General features: G+C 41.0%; 1 protein-coding gene across 1 annotated transcript in view; it reads left to right on the top strand.

The window, feature by feature from the left end:
• The window catches only part of ehmt1b (euchromatic histone-lysine N-methyltransferase 1b), a 66,045-nt gene that overhangs the window by 18,627 nt on the left and 20,104 nt on the right, over positions 1-27,314 (top strand). The window contains 16 exon segments of the mRNA XM_060935525.1: positions 5,413-5,546; positions 5,795-5,950; positions 8,736-8,807; positions 11,169-11,286; positions 12,166-12,315; positions 12,898-13,043; positions 14,929-15,072; positions 15,192-15,418; positions 17,504-17,698; positions 17,876-17,958; positions 18,053-18,159; positions 18,277-18,399; positions 20,917-21,018; positions 21,130-21,234; positions 23,386-23,540; positions 25,704-25,871. Of these exon segments, the coding sequence (XP_060791508.1) occupies positions 5,413-5,546; positions 5,795-5,950; positions 8,736-8,807; positions 11,169-11,286; positions 12,166-12,315; positions 12,898-13,043; positions 14,929-15,072; positions 15,192-15,418; positions 17,504-17,698; positions 17,876-17,958; positions 18,053-18,159; positions 18,277-18,399; positions 20,917-21,018; positions 21,130-21,234; positions 23,386-23,540; positions 25,704-25,871 (2,185 nt within the window).

The raw sequence follows: 27,314 nt of genomic DNA on the forward strand, positions 1-27,314 counted from the left end.
CGATCGGTTGCCACCTGACCGATCGCAGGTCGCAGCATGCGTCTTTCTGCCGTCTGACCTGGGCATAAGCGAGGCTAGTTAAACCTTTGTTTTATGGTGTTAACATGTCTTGTTAACTTGACTGTGGACTTGATTACTTATTGTTTGTCTCTGGTGGGAAGAGGAACATGCGTCTCAGTGTGTCATGTAAGAAGGCGAATGACGGATGTAATTGCAGGAAGAGTGTTTATTTAAAAACAGGTAGGCAAACAGTTCAAAAGTGTAAGACAAAGGTAGGGTCGTGAAACAGGCAATGGTCAAGCGAAGCACAAACGGAATAGTTGAGGCAAAGATGAAAGCCAGAGTCCAAATACATAAAACAAAGTCAAAATCAGAAAGGCAATAAACAGATACAAGGCTTGGTAATGTGAGACACTCAGTACAGCATGTATACTTCACCAAGTCTGTGCATTTAGAGCCCTTATAAGCGCATACTGTGATTGTGCTCTAATCTGGAATAGATGCATTGTACAACCCTGATTCCAAAAAAGTTGGGACAAGGTACAAATTGTAAATAAAAACGGAATGCAATGATGTGGAAGTTTCAAAATTCCATATTTTATTCAGAATAGAACATAGATGACATATCAAATGTTTAAACTGAGAAAATATCATTTAAAGAGAAAAATTAGGTGATTTTAAATTTCATGACAACAACACATCTCAAAAAAGTTGGGGCAAGGCCATGTTTACCACTGTGAGACATCCCCTTTTCTCTTTACAACAGTCTGTAAACACCTGGGGACTGAGGAGACAAGTTGCTCAAGTTTAGGGATAGGAATGTTAACCCATTCTTGTCTAATGTAGGATTCTAGTTGCTCAACTGTCTTAGGTCTTTTTTGTCGTATCTTCCGTTTTATGATGCGCCAAATGTTTTCTATGGGTGAAAGATCTGGACTGCAGGCTGGCCAGTTCAGTACCCGGACCCTTCTTCTACGCAGCCATGATGCTGTAATTGATGCAGTATGTGGTTTGGCATTGTCATGCTGGAAAATGCAAGGTCTTCCCTGAAAGAGACGTCATCTGGATAGGGGCATATGTTGCTCTAGAGCCTGGATATACCTTTCAGCATTGATGGTGTCTTTCCAGATGTGTAAGCTGCCCATGCCACATGCACTAATGCAACCCCACACCATCAGAGATGCAGGCTTCTGAACTGAGCGCTGATAACAACTTGGGTCGTCCTTCTCCTCTTTAGTCCGAATGACACGGCGTCCCTGATTTCCATAAAGAACTTCAAATTTTGATTCATCTGACCACAGAATAGTTTTCCACTTTGCCACAGTCCATTTTAAATGAGCTTTGGCCCAGAGAAGACGTCTGCGCTTCTGGATCATGTTTAGATACGGCTTCTTCTTTGAACTATAGAGTTTTAGCTGGCAACGGCGGATGGCACGGTGAATTGTGTTCACAGATAATGTTCTCTGGAAATATTCCTGAGCCCATTTTGTGATTTCCAATACAGAAGCATGCCTGTATGTGATGCAGTGCCGTCTAAGGGCCCAAAGATCACGGGCACCCAGTCTGGTTTTCCGGCCTTGACCCTTGCGCACAGAGATTCTTCCAGATTCTCTGAATCTTTTGATGATATTATGCACTGTAGATGATGTGTTCAAACTCTTTGCAATTTTACACTGTCGAACTCCTTTCTGATATTGCTCCACTATTTGTCGGCGCAGAATTAGGGGGATTGGTGATCCTCTTCCCATCTTTACTTCTGAGAGCCGCTGCCACTCCAAGATGCTCTTCTCTTTTTATACCCAGTCATGTTAATGACCTATTGCCAATAGACCTAATGAGTTGCAATTTTGTCCTCCAGCTGTTCCTTTTTTGTACCTTTAACTTTTCCAGCCTCTTATTGCCCCTGTCCCAACTTTTTTGAGATGTGTTGCTGTCATGAAATTTCAAATGAGCCAGTATTTGGCATGAAATTTCAAAATGTCTCACTTTCGACATTTGATATGTTGTCTATGTTCTATTGTGAATACAATATCAGTTTTTGAGATTTGTAAATTATTGCATTCCGTTTTTATTTACAATTTGTACTTTGTCCCAACTTTTTTGGAATCGGGGTTGTAATTAGTCCTAATGGTGTCGTGCATTTTGAGTGCCGGTGTGCATGGATATGACACAGTGGTGATGTTTTCTTGAAGACTCCGACTCAGTGTCACGAAAGGTGGAGGACACAAACTTAGTTTGTTATATGCGAAAATTTGTAGTACGAGTGCATTATAGCGGGGTTGCAGTGTATCTCCAAAATTTAATGAAAGGTCAAGACGCAAATTAATCAGAGTGGCTGCCAGGAGATCTAAATTAACAGTAAAGGAGCTGCTGCAGGAATGGTTGCCAAGTACTGCTCGATCCCTACATCCAGCAACAATCTTTGATATTCTTCATGTATTGGCTATGGGGAAGCCTGTAGTTAAAAACCATCCAACCTTCCTAAATTTTGACAGAATGTGACAAAATGTGTTCTGGTCTGATGAGCCCAAGGTAGAAACTTTTTGGGCATAATTCTCAAAAATCTGTTTGTCATAAAAACAAGACAGTTTATCACCGAAAGAACACGATGAAGCATGGTGGTGGCAGCATCATGTTATGGAACTGCTTCTATTCAGCTGGAACTGGGGTTCAAGATGGGGGGAATCATGGATGTTAGACAGCTGAAAGTGAAGACACTTCATCTTCTAGCATGATGAAGAACTAAAACGCAAAACCAAGTCATCAAAGGACATGGCTTCAGAATATGGTAAATATCTTTGAATGGCCTAGTCAGAGCCCAAATCTAAATCCTGTTGAAAATTTGTGGAATGAAGAAGGCTGTGCAAATGTGATTCCCTCACAATTTGATAGATCTTGAATAGATATACTGAGAGAGATTCTCTTCTTAGCAAACTTTTAGACTTCTGAAACTTTTCTTTTTACAGCCCTGATTGTGCCTAATGGAATTTTTTTTTCTTCTGTTCATTACCAGATTGTGCATGCTGGCAGCCATCTGTCTTTTTTTTTTTTTTTTTTTTTTTTTTTTGTTGTTGTTGAACGCGTTTTGGTTTTCCTCATTGTGTGATAGATAACAAAGTGAGTTTACATGTGAGCAACCTCGAATAAAATCTGAAATATTACAACCCTCAATCCAAAAAAGTTGGGATGCTGTGTAAAACGTAAATAAAACCAGAATGTAGTGATTTGCAAATCCTTTTTGACCAATATTCAATTTAATACGGTACAAAGACAAGACATTTAGATATTTTAATGTTCAAACTGATATATAAACTTTATTTATTTTTGTTAATATACACTCATCATGAATGTAATGCCTGAAACACTTTCCAAAAATTTGGGATGGGGCATGTTTAGGCCACACCAATTTAATTAGTTGGTTCTCTGATTTTTTCAGGAAAAATATGAAGCGAGCGAGCGAAATAAAAATAAAATAAAATAAAAAAAAATGCTCTGATGGTAAAATTAGCGGTGGAAATAGAGGGTAGTCATACGCATGTATCTCACGCTCACTACACAACAGTCAGCAGCCCTGCTCAAGAGGGATGCTACCCAGAATAAATGAACAAGGGAATAAACCCAGTAGGCCTACAGTAAATTTGTCATGTATTGTCCTTGTCAGCAGGGCTAGCTCTGGCTGCACATCTTTTATCAGGCAAACCAGTAAACAGAGGCTAAATAAACGATTGAATTACAGTCAGTTGAACATCTACAATGCACAGAAAAAAAGATTTGACCAGGAGTAGGCTACTTCTGATAGCTAAATACTTCGAATGATTTTTTGTTTGCCCCTCACATCAATCAATGAAATATATAAATCAAATCCACCTCCACAGAGTTGTTGTCCAAGTTGGCACATCGCAGGGTAAGAAGCTCACGGCATCTTGAGTACAACTGTGCAAAGTTTTCCCCCTCTTGAATTTCGACACACCCGTCAAAGATTTTACGCTTCTGTTCACTGAATATCCTAACAATCTCAAACACAGGCTTTGCAGGATTCCCCTCCACAGGCATGTTTCTTCCACAAGTCTTTATCTAAAGTGAAAGGGGCGATTTGATTGGTTTTCGACGTCACGTGACCTCAACCTGCAGTCTTCAGTATTTTGAACCATCAGCCACGATGTTTTTCTGTTGGTGGGAGTTTGACTTCGATTTTTTTTTTTCATTTTGCATTTTCTTCAAGCAGCGATTCCGAGAACCAACTAATCGAATTGGTGTTGCATCACTTTTTAGCAACACTCAATAAGTGTTTGGGAACTGAGGACACTAATTGTTGAAGTTATTAACGTGAAATTCTTTCCTATTCTTGCTTTATATACGGCTTCAGTTGCTCAACAGTCCGGGGTCCCCGTTGTCATTTTGTGTTTTATAATGCTCCACACATTTTGAATGGGAGACAGGCAGGCCAGTTTAGCACCTGCGCTCTCTTACTACGAAGCCATGCTGTTCTAATGTGCGGAATGTAGCTTGGCATTGTCTTGCTGGAATAAGCAGGGTCATCCCTGAAGATGGCATCATCTGAATGGTAGCATATATTGCTCCAAAACCTATAGGTGCCTTTCAGCATTTATGGCGCCTTCACAGATATGCAAGTCACCCCCCCTACCATTACAGATGCTGCCTCGTGAACTTTTGTGCCGGTAACTGTCTGGATGGTTCTTTTTCTCTTTCTGAACATTGTTGATGTATGGCTTTTGCTTTTACTTTGAGAAACACTGTTCTTAAACTCTTGGACTATTTGCTCATGCAGTTTTTCACAAAGTGATGAATTTTGCGCCATCCTTGCTTGTGAACAACTGAACCTTTACAATTACCAATTAACCTGTTTACCTGTAGAATGTTCAACATAAGTGTTTTTTGAGCATTCCACAACTTTCCCAGTCTTTTGTTGCTCCTGTCCCAACTTTTTTGGAACGTGTTGTAGGCATCAAATTCAGAATCAATATATACAGTAGCCTATTTACCAAAAAAAAAAAAAATTTATCAAGATTTCAATTTGAACATTGGCTTGTATTTGTATAGTATTCAATTGAATATACGTGGAAAATGATTTGCGTTCTGTTTTTATTTCCATTTTAAAGAGTGTCCCAACTTTTTTTTTTTGAAGTCAGGGTTGTAAAAGAAACAATTATTAAATATTAAATCTCAAATATTACAGTGTCCTTGAGAAAAAATATTTTCCCAACAGGGTGCCGGTACTAATAGAGCTGACTGTGGAGGAAAAAAAAAACTTAACTGTAAATGAATTAAACCAGCCTAACTGGTGTATGTTAGGGAAAAAAAAAAAGAATCAGACACACACCAGATCTTCAAACTGGTTGATTTGCATTAGATGTGTTGGTATTTGACTGCAGACTTTTGTTTACTCAATAGCATCTGTGTTGAGGAAGAAGAAGAGAAAGATGGGAACATATAGCCTTGTTCCCAAGAAGAAGACCAAAGTGCTAAAGCAGCGCACGGTGCTGGAGATGTTCCAGCGTGTGCCCCAGTCTCCGCCCACTCCTCAGGTCTGCATTCCAGACACACCAGCTCTACATAGAGCCTTGATGTATCTTGAAGCTTGGGTTATTTTTGTGCACTCTTTCACCAGCAGGTTCAGCCAGGGAGGTTCAGTGCAGTCTTGGCCCTTGCTTGTGCTTCATGTTTTAGTCAGAGTTATTTTATTGATGGGTGTAGACAGTGGGTGTTTTTGAGCCGTCATGGACTTGTGGGTGGGTACGTTCAACAGGTCTCTTTGCAATCTGTTGCTCTGCAGCAGCCAAAAGAGGCCATACAGGTGAACGGGGATCGAGCAGAGAACGAGTCTGAAGAATACGAGTCAGATGATGATTCCGAAGATGAAGAAGAGACGACTGGAAAAGAAATGGCTGAAACATCTCAGGAGGACTGCAGACTGGCTTCAATCCCACAGGTGTGGACTTGGTTTTTCCTCACCAACCTGCAGAAATGTAGAATTCAGTCCAATATACAGTATGTGAGAGGGAAAATTTGGCTGTTAGTTAAGGCACGTCGTCATCTTAGAACGTAAACAATACTGATCGGCTGTACTAAAAGTTAGCATCAGAGTTTTTACAGTGGTGCTTGAAAGTTTGTGAACGTTTTTAGAATTTTCTTAATTTATGCATACATGTGACCTAAAACAACATCAGATTTTCACACAAGTCCTAAAAACAGATAAAGAGAACCCAGTTAAACAAATAAGACAAAAATATTATACTTGGTCATTTAATTACTGGAAAATGATCCAATATCACATACCTGTGAGTGGCAAAAGTATGCGAATCATTGCTTCAGTATGTAGTGTGACTCCCTTTTTCAGCAATAACTGCACCTAAATGTTTCTAGTAACTCTTGATAAGTATTGAACATTGGCTTGGAGGAATTTTAGCCCATTCCTCCGTACAGAACAGCTTCAACTCTGAGATGTTGGTGGGTTTCTTCATATGAACTGCTCACACTATTTCTGTTGGATTAAAATGACGACTTTGACTTGGTCGTTCCAAAACATTAACTTTTGTTGTTCTTTAAACATTCTTTGGTAGAATTTGTTTAATTGAGCACTCTCTAAAGGGAAATACTAAAGGGTTCACAAAGTTTCAAGCACCACTGCAGGTTTATAAAGATAACACTATTCCTTAGGTAGAAGAAACAGAAGACAGGTGTGGTCTTCCTTCTCCCAGTTGAGTTGATCATCAGATGATGTTGTGGCTGAATTCTGGTAAACAGCAATGAGACGGTCAGTGACCGTGTAGCTCACTCCGGCCCTGTCTAGGCGAGAAGGAACGATCTAAAGTGGGCCACCTTGGGCAATAAATGTTGCAAGCTATATACACTATCTACCAGCTCCTTATAGAAACTATATACACCCTAGGAATACCTACCTATGTGCCAGAAAGAATCCAGAATGATGAGGAATTGACCGAGAAGAAGCAATTTTTGTTGAACTGCTCATTAAGGCTTAATTAGTCCATAACTTCATTAATAATTGTAATTAAGCAAATCTGGGTAGAAGTTATATGCGTGCTAGGCACCCCTACCTTCATGCCAGAAAGAATCAAAATCGTTGAAGAATTGAGGGAGAAGAAGCGATTTGTGTGGAAACTGCTCGTTAGGGATTAATTACTCCATATCTTCATTATTAATTGCAGTTATGCATATTTGGGTACAAGCTATATGCATCCCAGGCAGACCTACCTTACTGCCAAAAAGAATAAAAATCGGTGAAGAATTGAGAGAGAAGAAGCAATTTTCGTGAAACGTGGATGACGCTCGACGGACAACACATGATGGGATAAGCACGTTGCCTGTTGGCCAGATGAGCTTTGGCCAGTAATTTTTCCCCAAAAGGACATGCTTTCATTTTGTCTAATTTCTAACTTTCCCTTGGTTGTCTGCCTATAAAGATCATATTGTGTCAGGAGCCTGTTAATGAACACTAGAAAATCCAGTCTGTATAAAGTGGTTTAAAATCTTTCTGTACTTTAAGGGTGAATTCTTCACACAGTGAATGTCAGCATTTGATAAAATTGCCGGATAGTTACCCATCGTAACGAAATGGTCAGAAGCATCATTAATTCAATTTGTAGTTAGATACCAGCTGTTGCTTTTTAAATTAAAAAGGCATCTTGTTCTTGTGCCATCACATCAAAACAATATTTGACTGATCCACGAAAAATATGGGAAGTGTAGTCAACCGAATTCAGTTTACCGAATTACTCAGTGATTATTTCCTCCCTGACAAAGATCAGTGGGATGAAAAGGTTATAAATATAAATTAGATTATTAAAGGAGAACTGAAGTCATTTTTAAACTTGCTTTATTTCTTAATTAACGTGTTATTCAATTACGTTTTCGGTTTTAGTAACCTTATATCGCGACTCGTATTGGCAACTAATTGCAATTAAATATTTTACTTATCGGCCTATTCGGTTTTTAGCCATGTTGAATTTAGTTCGTTTGGTCCACGGCAGGCGTCACTTATCTGTGCAATCTTCACGAGACTTGTGCGAGACTTCGAAACGTGAAGTGTCAGCCAGGTGTCAGTGCCACCATTTTGAAAACTGTTTTCCAAACGAAATATTGCACAAAAACGAGTTTAAATGACGATTACTGCCTACTTTTTTCAAACTTTTTCCTGATTGCTATCAAACAAAACTTCCGGCTTGATTACGTCAGCATTCGAAAGAGCTTTTGACAGCGTTGGTAGATGTTGGTCACTTTGATTTCCGCTGTACGTTTTACTTCCGTCCTACGACGTCTCGCACAGGTCTCAACGAATCTCGTTTACGGCCATTGCTTTGACATATGGACTGATATATTACAGAGCATATTTCAAACACTCATAACTTGCTATAGCAGTGACAAAATAGCGATCAAAAATGCATTCGTATATTTAATAAAATGAGAAATGGAATTTTGATCATAAAATTTGCCTTCAGTTCTTCAGATGTAGAGGTCGGCAGGGTTTTTTTTTAATTTAAAGAACTGAAATTAAATCATGAACTACCCTTGTCTCCTTTTTCATTTTTAGGGACTTTTAAATGCTAGAACTTGTGATTAAGATGTGCAAAAGAGAAATGTATTTTAGTTCAGGAAATTCAGTTATTTTCAAAACTATATATAGTTAAAAATGTCAAGTTAACCACATGAGGGATTTTCCCAGACATGTGCGTTTGTTAAATTCTTTATGATTTTAGCTTGGAGAGGAGCATGAGTCTGAAGAGACTGGAGAAGAGGAAGGGGAAGAAGAGCAAGATGAGTCAGATTTGGTGAGAGCACCAGGCATCCTTTCATGTAAAATCTAAAGATGTTCTTCTGAACCAGTTGAGCAATTTCCATGCCCTACAGTATTTCCTGTCAATATACCAAGAACTCACTCACTCACTCACTGTAGAATTCATTAGACTAGTAGGACAGTGGTCTACAGATATTTTTTGTGTGCGTTATTACTACCTACATACCTGCAAACTTGTTGCTTTTTGGCGACAGTCACCTTTTTCATTGTCAATTGGGTCATTCACGTGAATCGTGTAGAACCGGAGAGTTTTTTTTGGGGGGGGCGGCATCTGGGCCGATCGTAATCTCAACTGAGCTCGCGCCTGTCAAGAAAGGGGGGGTGGGCTTGCTGCCATGTTGTAGGCCATTATTGGACAATTCTTATAATTGACATTTTTTCTGGACCAATCGGGATCTCAGCCTTTGCCTCAGGATCTTGAAACACACTGCCATCTATGTTCGCGCTTGTTAAGAGACCCCTGAACCTAATGCGGAAACTCTGATGGTAATTGAAGGTAAGTCAGCCTTTTTGGAGCTAAAACAACAGATATTTGTTTGCTAAAGCATGTTTCACAATTGGATCACGATCAGAAGCGACCAAACATTCGTGCGACCGATACGTTTTCATATTGATCGTTAACTGTTGCCGAAATAATCGCATATGAAAAAGTAGTCGTGCAAAACCTGCACGTCTAAAGCGACCGTTGTGCAATGCAAAAGCATGAAATCTTGCGATATATCTTGCGACTGTTGTACAATGAAAGCAGGTGTTGTAAGATAGTGCGATAGGGTGGCGCGAATCATCTGGTAATTGGACGATTGAACGCGCGGCGCTCGTGCAATTAACGAATCCATGGTACGAGTGCACGTACGAGTCAGGTTAGAGTCGACGACGGATAAGTAATGCCAGCACGCCCAAACGTCTTCGCTGGAGTTCTTGGAGTTGTACTCGGACATTCAGCAATCCCAATAGACGGCGAGGAGGTATTGGTGCAGCAGCATCCATGGTCAGTGGTGGTCTGAAGCAGCTGACTATACAGAGTTTATATACTAGTGACAAAGCGTGGCAAATTGAAGCTGATAAATCGCGCACTGATAGTAAAACATTGCAAGATTACATAAAATGTTGCGCAACAGTCTCATTGTTGCAAAACAGACGCACAGGGAGCTGCGATTCATCCTATGATCTTTAAAACTCATACATCAGTCTTGTAGTGCACAAAACGTTGCAAAACATTCGTACTAATGTTCGTGCGTTGCACTGCGATCAATTTGATCGTATTAGGTCGCGCCTGAATAGTGTGCATGTCCACTTTTTAGAAGAGACTTGAAGCGACCACTGAAATGCATGCAACGAATGCGAGGCATCGTACAATGTATGAGATGGGTCGTGCGAGGCTAAAATATTTCGATCGCAAAGTGTTGTAAAGTGCTCGTGAGCCAATTGTGAAAGGGGCTTTAAGTAAAATAACGTTAGCTAGCATTTTTTTCTTTTCATAGGCCTACAGTTAGCCTATGCTTCGAGCAAAATGCTTAATAGCAAGCAATACAAGCGGATCCAATGCTGGAATTTCCGTTAGCAAGATGGCAAATTTTCTAGCCATCTAACATTATTAGCTAGTTGTTAATTCCTGCATTGTCTGACTGTCTTGTTAACTAAAGTTAACCATTTAGCTTGCTACGTAAGTATATAGTATTTCAGATAGCCAACTTAGGTTGTAACCTTATCATTTGCCCCTAACTTAAGCCAGGTGCTCTGCCCTGAGTTCTGGCTACTACTCCAATTCTGAGCTACCCTGATTAACGACACGTTATGGAGGTTGTCGTGTGCGCAGCAGTGCTTTAAGTCAGCTGGATGTAGCCCAAGCGTAGCCCTAATTTTAAAGCGTTTCTGGTGTGGATATATGTTGATGTGGGTAGATGTGAAAAAAAAATGAATGTTTTTCAAGTAAAACATATTCATTCATTTTCATTATTCATGCAAAACATACTGAAAAATAGTGTTTTTCAGTTTCCCTCCATGGTGTTTGCGTGCGTAAGAGTGTTTGTGAAGCCCTTGTCCAGGCTAGAGAAGGAAAAAATAAATGTTTTTCAGTATAATATAATTTGTGTTTTGGTTCTTTTATTGTTTTCTTATTTCTTAACACTTACTTGAGTTCAGTGTCGGCGTCACCATTATCCCCCCCCCCCGGACACTGTCACCTTTTTTTCTCTGACGAGTTTGCAGGTATGTACCTAGTCCATGTTTTTTAAGAGCACACCAGGGGGTTGAAGTTAAAACGCAGACTTGTAATGAACTCTGTTAGCTAAGGGTTGGGGTAGAATTTGTTTAAGATGTATTTTGTCTGCCTCAGAGTTCTGAATCCAGCTTAAAGAAGAAAGTGAAAAAGAAGGCCAAGGCAGACAGCCCTTGGCTCCGGCCTGCCAGAAAACGTAAAAAGAAGTTGAAGACAAAGTCCATGGAGATTTCAGGTAGAGCAATCTGCAAGCAAATGTTTAGCATCAGAAGGAACATGCAGTAATTAGTTGAATGGAGTCCAACTGGGCGTGGTTAAAGTGTCACATGATGTCAATATAAATACACCCGTTCCTGGAAGAGTTTGTCCAAGAGTTTGTTAGAGAACATACCTAAACAAACAGCATCAGGAAGACCAAGTACAAGGTTCAATTAGGGTTTAGTTATTAAAAATATCCCAGACTTTCAACATCCCACAGAGCACCATTAATGCCATTACTGAAATTGCGAAGAATAAGAGGAGGCTGTCCACTAAAAGTCAGTGACCAATAAGGAGGGTCAGAGAAGAAACCAAAGAACTCCAGTTTAATTCTCAACACGATGCCGCCACCACCAGCCTTCACTGTGCAGATTGTGTTCCAAGGGTGATAAGCAATGTTGGGTTTCCACAAAATGTAGATTGTTTTTGGGTCTCATCCAATCAGAGAACCACATACATTTCCTGAGTTTCCAAAATGCTTTAGGCAAAGATACGGCACAGCAGTGACCCTGTCTAGAGAAAGCTGTCCACCACAAGTCACTGACCAGGTAAGAAGATCATTAGTCAGAGAAGTAACCAAGAGGCCAAAGGTAACTCGAACATAATGCTTGCGCTGTAGGTTGTAAGGGCATAAATCCTTCTGTTAGATGAAGTTACTTTAAGCCAATGATCCCCAGTCTTCATGCTAGGGGTGTTACCTTCCTTCCATAGCTGCCAAAGAACCACAGCTGGATTGGTTTAGTTCCAACCAGGGACTGATTTATGACTAAACTCAACCAGGGAAGGGTCTGGTATTTTCCCTCAGTTGTTTTCAAATGGTGTTGAGTTCTCTCTATCTCCGGTCTTCCATATTTAGGTATGCACGCCCACGCTCGGTTAGAGATTTCAGCCCAAACTCCTGCTCCTGTCCCTGCCCCTCCTGACCAGGACAAAGAGTACACAGAGGTTCCATTAGAGTCACTTAACCTGAAAGCCCAGGATGCCTTGATGAACAATGAAAGCACGGGTGAGACTTGACGGTGTTGGTATGACACGATAGACTTAACTTGGGGCTAAGGACATTGAAATTGCAAGTTGATGGGTGTTTCCTTTGTTGTTTTCTAGTCGGAAGTTGAAAATGAATACTGTTACGATTTTTAGATATTGTTCTCCTGTTGATGATGACTCATCACTGGAGTGCTCTCAGGACAAAGAGGAAAAGATGCCCTCTGGTGGTGGTGAATACCACCACCTGTGTTCAAGGGCTTTTTTTTTCCTACCCCAATATACCATAATTTGTTGCCAGTCTAATACTCTGTAAATAAGGGTAAATAGTGTAAAGTCACAAGTTTTCATATATTTTATTTGCTTCCACTAAAGCTTTCAAATGAAAGTGTTAAGGATATCGGCGAATTGAATGTCTGTCAAATTTAAAATTGACTTGGGAGACCTGGTTAACAGTTTTCATTTGATGTAAAAATTTTTGTTCAGATTATTATTTTAATAATCAGATGCATTGAAGGCCATTTAAGCATTTACACTGAAGAAAAACTAATTATAAACTGTAGATAAATTTAAATCCTTTTTAAATAAGGCACATGGTGTGTAGATGCCTCGAGCACAGCACAGAGTTCAGCAGCAGACATGGTGCAGGAGCTTCCGCTGTGTAGCTGCCGCATAGAGACACCCAAGAGCCGAGAGATCCTTACTCTGGCTGACAGGAAGTGCATGGCCACCGAGAGTGTGGATGGACAGGTGAGAACACGCAAAACAAGTCACTAACTTGCACTATATAATAAAGAATTTATGTCTGTCCGTGATGATCTGAACTACTGTCAGAGGTGCTGTGTTAGGAAATTCATCAACACCTTCTGACTAATCAAAATCCAGAATTCGACACCATTGTTATCCCCCGCTGGCCGAAAGGCCCGAAGGAGGATTATGTCGTGGTGATATCCGTCCGTCCCAGGAAAGGGCGCCCACCTTCTGAAATCAACTCCTCTCACAATTTTTGGAGGAATTTCACGAAACTTGGCAGGATTCTTTGTTGTATGTCGGTACTACGCATATTGTAATTTTGTTAAATTCAGTCGCATTTTACCAGAGTTACAGCCCTTGATTAACAAAATTATACTTGGTGACAATTTCATGAGTGTGTTTTGCTTCTGAAATCAACTCCTCACACAATTTGTGTAGGAATTTCACCAAACTTGGTAGAAGGCATTGTTGTATGTTGGTAGCACGCATATTGTAATTTCATTAAATTCGGTCGGATTTTAACAGTCATGGCCCTTGATTAACAACTTTGTGCCTTCAAAATTTCATGAAGGGGTGCTTGCCTTCTGACATCAACTCCTCTCACAATATTTGGATGAATTTCTTGAAGCTTCGCAAAAGGCCTTGTCATATGACGGTAATACGCATATTGCGATTTAATTTCATTTGTGAAAATTTGACCAGAGTTTTGACCCTTGATTAAATAACTTGTACTTTGACAATTTCATGAGGGTGTGCTTGCTTTCTGAAATCAACTTCCCTCACAATCTTTGGAGGAATTTCATGTAATTTGGCAAAAAAGTAATATCCCCCACTGGCCGAAAGGCCTGAAGGGGGATTATGTTGTGGCAATGTCCGTCCCGGGAAGGGTGCTCACCTTCTGAAATCAACTCCTCTCACAACTTTTGGAGGAATTTCACGAAACTTGGCAGGATTCTTTGTTATATGTCGGTACTACGCATATTGTAATTTCGTTAAATTCAGTCGCATTTTACCAGAGTTACAGCCCTTGATTAACAAAATTATACTTGGTGACAATTTCATGAGTGTGTTTTCCTTCTGAAATCAGCTCCTCACACAATTTGTGTAGGAATTTCACCAAACTTGCTAGAAGGCATTGTTGTATGTTGGTAGCACGCATATTGTAATTTCATTAAACTCGGTCGCATTTTAACAGTCGTGGCCCTTGATTAACAACCTTGTACCTTCAAAATTTCATGAAGGTGTGCTCGCCTTCTGACATCAACTCCTCTCACAATATTTGGATGAATTTCTTGAAGCTTCGCAAAAGGCCTTGTTATATGACGGTAATACGCATATTGCGATTTAATTTCGTTTGTGAAAATTTGACCAGAGTTTTAACCCTTGATTAAATAACTTGTACTTTGACAATTTCATGAGGGTGTGCTTGCTTTCTGAAATCAACTTCCCTCACAATCTTTGGAGGAATTTCATGTAATTTGGCAAAAAAGTAATATCCCCCACTGGCCGAAAGGCCTGAAGGGGGATTATGTTGTGGCAATGTCCGTCCCGGGAAGGGTGCTCACCTTCTGAAGTCAACTCCTCTCACAATTTTTGGAGGGATTTCACAAAACTCGACAGGGTTCTTTGCTATATGTCGGTAATACGCATGTTGCAATTTCATTCAATTCAGTCACATCTTACCAGAGTTATAGCATAGTTGCCAGCGGGGGATATTGTGCTCTCAGAGCACTCTTGTGCGTAATAGATATGAAAAGCATTCTCCACTTTGACGTGAATTTAGTCGTTCAAGTATTGCAAGTTGACCGTATCAGATAAGCAAAAAAAGGCTTTACATTTGAGCTGCATGATCAGAGTACACTCCATCTTTATTCCTGTACAGCTGAGTCGTTGTCAAAGCGCAGTGCTGAAGCATGAGATGATGAGGCCATCGAACTCTGTGCAGCTGCTGGTGCTGTGTGAGGAGCATCGCACAGCAATGATCAAACATCAGTGCTGCCCTGGCTGTGGCTACTTCTGTAGGGCGGTGAGTGTTCCTGTAGCTTTGAGCTGAAGATGAACGTTTATTCATTCCTCCACTGTTGTTGGAGATCTCGCAAGAAGCCGAAATAAAGTTTCTGAAAGCACAACGTTCCCTTACTACAGGGAACCTTCATGGAGTGCCTGCCAGAGGTGAACATCTCTCACCGCTTTCATCGGCACTGTGCGTCGGTGCTGAAAGGTCAGAGCTTCTGTCCACACTGCGGCGAGGAGGTCAGCAAGGCCAAAGAGGTCACCATTGCCAAAGCAGACACCACCTCTACAGTGCCCGAGAGCCAGAGCCCCAGCACTCCAGGGACTTCAGAGGGCAAGGCAGACACCACCACTGAAGGGTATGTGTGTGTATATATATGTGCACTTTAGAATGGTGTTTAGCTTTCATTTGAAGTAAAAATTGCATCAAACACTAGTCACGTGGTGATGAGGTGTAGGTGTAATCTAATATACCATGCACTGAAAGGCTTCGGTTGAAATTATGGATTCTCGAGCACAGCCCTGAAGAAAATAGTACTATTCCAGTCACCGAAGAGAATCCATAATTCCCAGCGCCTCTCAGTGCATAGTATGTACAGGTAGTCGGCAACTTGCGATCGATCGACTTTACGACCGTCTGGTTATGACTGGCAAGTGTTTCCCAGCTGAGCTAGCTGAGCGTACGACAGTTTCTGCCGCAGCTCCCGGCAGCGCCCCTCGCAGTGTTGCCAGATACTGCTGACGTTTTCCAGCCCAAAATATGTTCAAAACCCGCCAAAATGCACTTCTCCCTCGCGCACTCCATCATACAGTTTCCGCCCCAGTTCCTGGTTTATGAAACGAGCAAATCCTCCCGCTAGCCCTAGCGCTGCAACAGCTGATGATGACGTAGACGACCCGCAGCCAAGCGCCAGTGATGCCAGCGGTCACTAAATGTTGTATTTTGCTATGTTTTACATTTGTATTTTGGTATGTTTCAAACTAAAATGTTTTCTATTTTTCACACCTGTATTTCGTATTTTTTGTTTTTCACATATTAAACGAATTGTACTGTACGCAGTGTAGTATGCAGTGTTTGACTTAAACCAAATAATGAGCCAAGGTAATGAAATAAAATGTTGATAAAATAAGACTAAGATGATTACAATATCATTACACATCACAATATACTTACGTTCATTTAACATAGGCCGACTTACGACCAGATCGGTTTACGACCGGTCAGTTGTAACCAAACGCAGTCGTAAGTCGACGACTACCTGTATATTTGATTTATATCCCTCATCAAAACATTCCAAACTAAAAGTGTTAAGATTGAATCTCGGCATAAACTCATCGGAGGCAGCCATGTTTGTTGTTTACGTCGGAGCGACCTTTGACCTGCGCATGTGCAATGTAAAATGCTATCACCTGCCTCTCTAGGCATGATCATATGTAGATATACACACAGAAATGCTCGCAGAGCCACAGCTGTGACTCGAGTCGGACGTATAGCTCGGAATTGTGATATCAGTTCATGGTATATCCAAGATATACCATGACTGACTCACACCATATCCAGTTTTTTTTAATTTTATTTTGGACATCATGGGATACATTGCTTAATCAATGGTGGAACTATTTTAGGTCCCGTGAACCATCCTTGGCCAATCCCTAGATGGGAATTTTTTTGATGAGGGATATAATTAAGTTATTCCACGAAATCGGGTCGTACATGAGCTTATAGCCAACGAGGCGTGTAGTGCTGAGTTGGCTGTAAGTCATGTATGACGAGATTGAGTGGAATAACGGTTTTATTCTATCCACATTCACTGGATTTTGAGAAACTGAGTTTTATTTTTTTTTTGCAAATTCGATAAATAAAAACTTTTTTTTATACAAAATGTCTGACAAAATAATTTCCGCTTAGAATGTAAACAAACTGGTGAAATGACAGTAGCAATTTGTGAAAAATTCTATAATAATAATTCTTGAAAAAAAAAGATGCATTCTTACCCTCAAATACTTTTTTTTGGGGGGGGGGGTATTTTTTGGGGTTTTGTTTTTGAGTAGAGTTTTTATTTCGTCCTTGGTAGGTTCAGCAACACGCTCCGCCATTTTGTTTTCCTCTGCTCACGGTATATGAGCTGATAGCCTAGTAGTAGAGTAGCCAATCAGAGCGCACGACTGCTCATATCCAGTGAATGTGGATAGAATAATATCTGATATTTTCAGGTTTGTGAAGTTTGACTTTTATGGAGGTTTGTGGGCATCACCAAATGTAAACGAGCTGCACCCTGGAAAGTGCTTAGTAATTTTAGGCCGATTTGTTATTTATGTCTGAAGAAAACCAGCATGTTTCTAAATCTGGTGGGAATTTTTAATTTGATGTGACCTGTGAGAACATTTCTCTACAACCTGACTAAAAGACTGATACACGATGTGCAATGTGTGTATGATTTTAGGCCGTCTCGCCTCTCGTTATTTGGAGAAGAGAGCGTAGACAGCACTTTATCCAGACCTTCTGAAGCTGAGAATGGATCACTTACCCCAGAAGCCAACAGGCCAGAGAATATGGGTGCAGGAGCTGGGGCTGGACCCCCTCTAGCACCTGCTAAGGAGACTCTAGAAACCATTTTGCTAGCACTGGATGCTGAGAAGTAAGAAAAATAGTCATTTAAACACCATTTGTCACACGTTTTTAATTTGTAACGATGTATTGCGCTTGTGCCGTGTTTGGCAAAAGTATAAGGCTGATAAGGTTTTCGCTCATTTAATTCATAATTAGGCATATATTCATGATCGACACTATGCCTGTTGGGTTTTCTCCTTTTCAGGCCCAAGAAGCTTCGCTTTCACCCTAAACAGCTGTACATCTCTGCTAAGCAGGGAGAGCTGCAGAAAGTCTTAATGATGCTCGGTAAGATGTTGCGTCCTTACTCAGCCACAGAGCCTTTTATATCCTTCATTCCAATCACTGGTATGAAGCAGATGTTTTTCTCGGATTTTTCCAGTGGATGGAATTGACCCAAATTTTAAGATGGAGAGCCAAAGCAAACGTACGCCTCTCCATGCAGCAGCTGAGGCCGGACATCAGGAGGTCTGCCACATGTTAGTCCAGGTCAGCAGTAGTGCACCTCATGTTTAGTGGATTAATCTTAACCACATGCTTTAACCCTAACCATCTGGAGTTTTATTTACACGTTTAAGATGGGGTTGTTTACTGTTTGCGTGTCAGGCTGGTGCAAACCTGGACATATGCGATGAAGACCAGCGCACGCCTCTGATGGATGCCTGTGAGAACAATCAGCTGGAAACAGTATGCTACCTACTGAGAGCTGGAGCCATCATTTCCAACAAGGTCCATAAGCTACACCTTGCGGTTTATATTCTATCTTTCTCTCCGTTTGCTTCCCTCTAATATTAGGCATATCAGGCGAAAATTCAATCCAAATTGCTCTCATTGAATTCAGAATTGAATGCAGAACAACATCCTTTTTACAGAATTAAAAGATGTTTATCCCTTCTTGAGATATTACAAATCAAAGATTGACGAAATGGTGTAATTTTTAGAAAACAGCCGTAATATTCTGTATGAGGATAACATGGTCCAAAATGGGCCTCATTAATGAATGAGATCAATTGTTTTTTGTTGATAACTTTTCTATTTTTCCAAGATATTTACATGGAAATTGGCAGGCACATAGATGGTTGTATACGGAATACAAAGTTCGAAACATTAGTAAAAACAAATTATGAAAATTAGCTTTTAATTGGTATTAATTATGCTAATTGGGTCAAATGTTAAATTGGTATACTCAATAAAAACATAAATTATTTCTGTTACCCTCTTTGTGCTCTATAGGCCTTTGTATTTCTAAGTAGGACCGGCTAGTGTTTTTATATGAAAGAATATAAATGATTATTTCGAGTAATATTCACAGTTTTCAAGGTGAACCTCGAAAAAAAAAAAACTGCAGGATCCAATAAACAATTCCAATTAATTGAATTGAAATTGACACTCGTGTTTCTGACTTCTGGTTTTTTAGAAAGAAAGAAAGCACAACTTTATTCATCACACACTTGTGAAATTTCCTCTCTGCATTTAACCCATCTGAAGCTGTGACCGCGCACACACGTGAGCAGTGAGCACACACACATACCCAGAGAAGTGGGCAGCCATGCTAACAGCGCCCGGGGAGCAGTTGGGAGTTAGGTGCCTCGCTCAAGGGCACCTCAGCCTAAGGCTGCCCCATATTAACCCAACCGCATGTCTTTAGACTGTGGGAGAAACCGGAGCACCCGGAGGAAACCCACGCAGACACGGGGAGAACATGGAAACTCCACACAGAAAGGCCCTCGCCGGCCACTGGGTTCGAACCCAGAACCTTCTTGCTGTGAGGCGACCGTGCTAACCACTACACCACCGTGCCGCCCCTATAAAATCTCATTCCAACCACTATGATCTCAATATTTTTCATCAAAACAACTCCAGTAATATTCTAAAATATTATTTACAGTTTGATTTGAAAAAATAAGTAGGTAAAGCTACAAAAACTCGCTTCAAAGTCTCCCGTGAATCATAACTAGCTGACGGAGAATTTTGCTGAATACTTCATCAGAAACAGTGAGAGCGAGAGAACATCCCTATAAAAGTTATCTGATTGGTATTCACGAGTAATCCAGTTAGAAACTGATCAGGAGAGAGAGAGCCTGAGTACTTTCCCGTGACTCAAAAAGAAAAGCACCGGCAGTTTCCCGACGTCCCGCGAGCAGAGAGTGTACTCTGTTGTACCAACTTCAACCTGCCGTTCCTCCCAAAGTACTGAACAGATCTTAATGACATTATAAGCTTTTTAATGATGGTATTCACGATAGAAAATATTCGAGAGTTAAGCAATGACGGATTTGGAAACTTCAATGAGCGTCTGCATGGACAATTTTCACAGCACGGTCAGCGAGTGTCTGATATGCCTACTGATATATACATATATCACTATATACTGTACAAAAGTCTTGGGCATCCTATTTTTTTTCATACAAGCTTTGTTATAAATTTTTCTATTTTATGACTTACATTTTCAAGTCAGTACAAAAACATTTTGGATTTCCAAACGTTCGTTTTCTAGCACAAAATTAAATGTTACAGGGGAAAAAAAAGTTTGTATCTGAGCAGCATATTCCATAAGAGGGCACTTTTCAGATTTAAAAAAAAATCATAATGAAGGCTGCTGGGTTTTGGTGCAAAATTAAGAACCGAGTGTGACAGTCAAAGTGTCCAGAAGAACTGTGGCTGGTTCTGTAAGATGCTCAGTAAAACCTACAGCTCATTTCCTTATCAAACTGCACTCATTGTACCTGAGGCTCCTTTTTTTTTTAAAAGCAAAGGGTCGTCTCACACCAACTATTGACTGTTTCATTTATTATGGCTTACTGCTTACTGTTTATAGGATTTTTTTTAAATGTTGAAACATTTTTGGGGGGGCTTTTTTTCACCTTTATTGGATAGGACAGTGTAGAGACAGGAAATGAGCAGGAGAGAGAGAGACGGGGAGGGATCGGGAAATGACCTCGGGTCGGAATCGAACCCGGGTCCCCGGATGACGGCCCCATGTTGAAACATTTTAATTTCATTATTTTTTGTAAGCCATTTTTGGTCTACAGCATTTCTTTACATGTGCCCAAGACATTTCCACAGTACTGTACATCTGCCTGTTTATGTATCTGTCTCTGTGTTTGTCTGTCTCTGTACCTTTCTGTCTCTCCAGGTTTCCATCTATCTCTATATGCCTGCCGAAATAGCTCTGCATGTTTCTTATTAAACATTTGGAATGAATAAAACCATAAAACTCTTCTTTTCATTCGGCCATGTTTTTAGGATGCTGAAGGCTCTTCGTGTCTCCACCTTGCTGCTAAGGCTGGACATATAAATATCGTAAAACACTTGCTGTTTTCAGGCCTTATGGACATTAACTGTCAGGTAAAGAGGAGATCAATGTTTGTGCATTTCCCACCATGGACATATCAGGTTCTAGTCTTTAGACTTGTAGTTGGGGATCTGGCAGTCCTGCAGCTGTGTTCTTGTCTGCAGGATGACGGTGGCTGGACAGCAATGATTTGGGCGACAGAGTACAAGCACATCGAGCTGGTCAAGCTGCTGCTATCTAAAAGTGCTGATCCTAACATCAGAGACAAGGTCGGTGTGGAATTGATCTTCAAATCAGAAAAAAAAAATCACATTTCAAGAATTTTGCTATGTAATGTTATGGAGTAGTCATATTGGGTAATCACTTTTTTCTGTTCACCCGCCATATCACTGGAATGTTGTTTAGTGAGTTAATCTTCTATTACTTGTTAGCTACATTATCCTCGTATTTTAAGGCTACGTTCACACTGCAGGCTGAAGTGACTCAAATCCGATCTTTTCGCCCATATGTGACCTGTATCCGATCTTTTATTGACAATATGAACGACACAGATCCGATTTTTTCAAATCCGACCCAGGCCGTTTGGATATGTGGTCCTAATTCCGATTCCTATCCGCTCTTTTCATATGCGACTTCAGTCTGAACCGCCAGGTCGCATTCATTCGACTTACACGTCATCAACAAGCCACAAACGTCACTATTCTGCGCTGAAGTAGGCGGCGGGTCTCTCAAAAAAAGTTACAACAACATGGCGCATAATCACGGGCGCAGATAGAGGGGGGGACTCGTCCCACCCAGATTTAAATTCACCTCGTTCGGTCCCCCCCACTTATAGGGAGGAAAAAACGTCTATGCTGTCTTTCTTTGCATAAGGCAAACCTCACGGAAAAATCAAAAGACTAATTACCATTCGGTTTATTGAGGTGCACAGCAGTGTATACATAGTTGCAACAACTCACATAAAACAAAGACTGATATTCGGTTGGTTGAGCTGCGCAGACTGCACAGGTTGCGAGCTCGAGCTTGGTTGCTATGGTTACTAACAACAAGTTTGACAGGCATATCGGTGTTGGGGTTGGTTTGCTGGCAGCTTTGTCCCCCCCAGTTTTTTGTCCCCCCCAGTTCAAAAAACGTATCTGCGCTCCTGCGCATGACATCAATGCGAGGGACGCTTCGGGCTGTGAAGGTTCTGAATCTTCTCAATGGAAGGATGCAGAGGTTAGGGAGCTGATTTCCATTTGGGGGGATACAGCTATTCAAGCTAGATTGGATGGGTCATACCGCAACCGGGCGGTTTTACTTCCGTAAACACTGGCCATGCTCACTGCGTGTGACGTCGTCGTATCCTGCAATGCGCATGCGGAACACTTTTAGGTCGCTTTTCGTTCATACTGAGGATCACATACAAGTCGCATATATTTGTTAATGTGAACGACCTCACAAAAAAATCGGATTTCACAAAAAAATCGGAATTGAGCATTAAGCCTTGCAGTGTGAACGTAGCGTAAGAAACAAGTGTTGCCAGACAAAACAAACCTCGCCCAGCAGCACTTATTTTATACCTATATGTTGATTAATGGTAATATTTCTCAATCATCAGCTGTCAGGTTATAGTCCTATGAAAATCCATGACCTTGAGTTTGACCTTTCAGAGTCATTCAAAGTCATGGTGCCAAATAAAAGCCCATACGGCACTTCCTATAAGTTGATTAGTGGTAAATATCTGTCCATCATCAACCGTTTTCAAGTTACAGCCCTCTGAAAATCCGTGACCTTAAGTTTGACCTTTCAGGGTCACTCAAGGTCAAAGATCATGGTGCCAAATGAACGCCCGTATGGCACTTCGTAGAAGTTGATAAGGGTAAATATCTGTCTACCATCAACCGTTTTCAAGTTACAGCCCTCTGAAAATCCGTGACCTTAAGTTTGACCTTTCAGGGTCACTCAAGGTCAAAGACCATGGTGCCAAATGAAAGGCCATATGGGAGTTCTTATATGCTCATAATAGTAAACATCTGTCTATCGGCAACCGTTTTTGAGATGTAATGGAAAATGTTATTTTGACCGAAAGGTTGATCTTTCCGGTGACCCTGACGCAATTACCCCCAAAATGTATTCAGGTAATCTACAGACCATTGCCCACCTACCCTGAAAATTTGAAGTCATTCCGTGCAACCGTCTAGACGCTCGATTGTTAACAGACACACAAGCGAACAAACCGCACTGATTACAATACCTTACTCTGTCACAGGCGAGGTAATGACGGATACCAAACGTATCTTGGTGAAAACACCACTCGAACTAGATTTATATTTAAATTCATTACACCTATTAGCTTTATTACAAGTCATCTTTGAGATATTATTTACTTCCTGTTACATCGGGGCATTATTTTAGAGTGCGGTGTTTTATCTTGATAGGAGGAGAATATCTGTTTGCACTGGGCAGCATTCTCTGGCTGTTTGGAGATTGCTGATGTTCTTCTGAGTGCCAAGTGTGATCTTAACACCGTTAATGTGCATGGAGACTCGCCATTACACATCGCATCGCGGGAAAACCGGTTGGATTGTGTCACGTGAGTCCAACCCGATTAGACGGCCAGTTCCATTGGAATGCATCGTGTAAATGCTTACAGTTCAGACGACACTTTGCTCTATTTGATCTGTGTACCTTCAAGTTTTAGTCGTTATAGAGTTATATGCAAGTTATATTTCGACATTAAACTATAATTATAGCATCACGTAAACATGCCACTTGAGCTGTCAGTCATCATATATGATGGCATATAACAAACCATCATGATGTCAGTTTAATGACGTGTAGGATGACTATTTTTTTGTCTTTTTGTTTGTTTTTCTGAAAATTACAGTACAGTCCTTCAGTATCATTTGTACAGTCAGAGGTAAAGCTGTTCAGGAGAGAATATGTTGTGCTTTGTGGTCTCAAAAGAAAGACCACTGAGGGAAGGAGTGTTTATAGCCCTAATAACATGAATAATAAGAAGCGTTAACTTATTTCACTGGCATTCCATAACATTAACTGTACCTATAAACAGATTTAAAAAAAACATGTCTGTGAAGATTCTCAGTCATCCAGGTCATGGTAAACTGTGGGTGGTAAAAGAGAGCAACTGGACTTGCTTGAAGATTCTTGAAGACGTTTCACCTCTCATCCGAAAGGCTTCTTCAGTTCTGTCTGACTGGTAGGGAGCATCAGGTATTTATCCATTGATCACCTTAACGGGCAATCCATTGATCATCCTAACGACTCTCGAGGCCGTTCGCAACCAGCCCCCAGTGACCCACACCAACAGGATGACTCTATGGTGGTGTTTACATTAGACCGTATCAGCGGATCATCAGATTAACGTTTTTAAAACGATTCGCGTGCACACAGCAACGCCAATTCATGATTCGCGTGCACACAGCAACGCCAATACACGGATACGCTCGGCTCCGCAGGCATCCTGCGCTCCAAATCAGTCCGCCCTGAACAGCGAGTGCCTTCTGGAGGGTGCGCACTCCGGCCCTGCGCAGCTCACAGAGCGTGCGAGTGAAGCGCACGAGCAGTGATTCGGGACAAATAGCAGGAAGTGAAAGTCCGCGCCGTTTTTCAGCAGTCGCGTCACATGACCAACGCCAGCGAATCAGGAAGGTGGATGTCACAGTGACGTTGTCCAATGACGACGTCAGCTAGAGCTCAGCACTGCGTTTCCTCGTTCCTCAATGTTTACACAGCACCGGATCAGATATTCAACTGGGTTGAATACGTGGGCCCTGGCGGATTCAAGTTGTTCCGCCTGTGGAGTCGTTTCCCGGCGTTTTAATGTGCACGGACAGTGCATCCGCGACGAAAACGAGACGGATACGGTCTAATGTAAACACCACCTATTACCCTGTCCACACTAGGGATTTTGTACCGATACACTAGCAACTATACCGGTACTGTAGCGGTATAACTGTATCGGTATGAAACCCACAAATGTATGGGTTTCGTACCAGTACAGTATCGGTACTGTAGCGCTTCACTATAGTGTGGACAGATGAAGCGGCTCTGTATTGATACAAATATAATGCGCAAAGTCCCACACCTCAATCAGTCTCTTCGCTGAATAAAATAGTGAAGAACGGAGATTCGTTTGTTTCTTTCTCAACTGCCTTGCGCGTTTTATACGATTCGACTGAATAAGTGACCACCAGAAATACAGACTGTACATTGACAACAAAAAGCACACACACGTTGTTTCATCCGCCATATATTCTCAGAAGGAAGGTTACTCGGTAACCACGGAAACATTTCGTGCATTTCAACTACCGTGAACGAAAACCGCAAATGTTTCTCGCTAGTGTGGACAGATGCACTAAACTGTACCGGTATACTTTGTATCGATACAGTTATACCACTTTCGTACCGCTATAAGTGTGAACACAGCATATGACACCTTAGATGAGCTTTTCATCCATGAGAGGATAAATACCTGATGCTCCCTACCAGTCAGACAGAACTGAAGAAGCCTTTCGGATGAGAGGTGAAACGTCTTCAAGCAAGTCCAGTTGCTCTCTTTTACCACCCACATTTTCAAAAAAGCTTGCTGTGTCAGTCTTTAATAAATAAAAATAGTAATCAATGTCAAATTGGTCTAAAACCACAAAGATTTTATCGGAAATTTACCAAAACCAGGTTGATGTCAGGAGTAAGCTTCTCAACAATGGACATCTCAACTTTATGCCACCTGCAGGTTGTTTCTGTTGCGGGGGGCGGATGTAAACCTAAAGAACAGGGAAGGAGACTCCCCACTAGAGTGCTGCAGCCAGAGCTCCAAGGTGTGGAGTGCTCTGCATGCCAACAAGAGGCAGAGGGAGGCGAGCGGTGAAGGACACACTTCAGGAGAGAAGCTCCTCAACAGGTAGCTTAGAGCATCATATTAGCGTTTAATGTTCTTCATTTTCTTTGCAAGTCTGTAGTAGAGCATTGTATCCTTGAAACCTCATCATATTGTATCATTATGTTGTCTACGACGTCCTCATGCTTTTTTTATTATTATTGATTTACTTTTTTAAATCTGGCTCAAACATGTATGTAACAGTACATTAAAATATCCATTCCAGTAAGTCATATTCATTGCCGAAATAGTATATTTATAAAGTTATACAATCCAGCAATATACTTATCTTTCCAGAAGAGGCTGACTATAACTATTCTAAGCCCAATGTCATTAACTAGCAAGACATCCATCCAACAGGGTTGCAGGCAAGCTGGAGCCTATCCCAGCTGACTACGGGCGAGAGGCAGGGTACACCCTGGACAAGTCGCCACGTCATCGCAGGGCTAGCACGTAGACACAGACAACCATTCACACTCACACCTACGGTCAGTTTAGAGTCATCAGTTAGCCTAACCTGCATGTCTTTGGACTGTGGGGGAAACCGGAGCACCCGGAGGAAACCCACGTGGACACGGGGAAAACATGCAAACTCCACACAGAAAGGCCCTCGTCGGCCACTGGGCTCGAACCCAGGACCTTCTTGCTGTGAGGCGACCGCGCTAACCACTACACCACCACTAGCAAGACAGCTAACTCAAAATAAAGATAATGCAGACAGCCATCTCCACTTAATTCCCCCTTTGTGATGCCACTGAACAATAGGGGGAGACAAGCTTAATTTCATTTAAATTTTATTTTAATGCATTTTCATATAGTTGAACCTAATTTCATTTTGCTTTAGTTTATTTTGGGGCTTTTGTGTGTTTTATTTATTACTGGCATACTGACTTGCTTTCTTAATGACTGACTTACTAACTTTTTTTACTTGCTGACTTAATTAGTTGATTTACTTACTGACTTTCTTTACTTACTGACTTAATTTACTTGCTGACTTGATTTACTTGCTGACTTACTGACTTTCTTGGCTTGCTGACTTGATTTACTTGCTGATTTACTGACTTTATTTGCTTTACTTGCTGACTTACTGACTTTCTTGACTTGCTGGCTTGATTTACTTGCTGATTTTACTGACTTGCTTTACTTGCTGACTTTCCTGGCTTGCTGACTTGATTTACTTACTGATTTACTGAATTTCTTTACTTGCTGATTTACTGACTTGATTTACTGACTTTCTTTACTGATTGATTTACTTGCTGATTTACTGACTTACTTGCTGACAATGACTTACTTTACTTAATAACCTCCTTTACTTGCTGATTTACTTACTTTACTGATTTATGACTTTCTTTACTTGCTGATTTACTGACTTGATTTACATACTGATTTACTGACTTTATTTGCTGAATTACTGACTTGATTTACTTGCCGATTTACTGAATTACTGGCTGACAGTGACTTACTTCA

The sequence above is a fragment of the Neoarius graeffei genome, chromosome 12, assembly GCF_027579695.1.
Source record: "Neoarius graeffei isolate fNeoGra1 chromosome 12, fNeoGra1.pri, whole genome shotgun sequence".
NCBI classification, from domain to species: domain Eukaryota; kingdom Metazoa; phylum Chordata; class Actinopteri; order Siluriformes; family Ariidae; genus Neoarius; species Neoarius graeffei.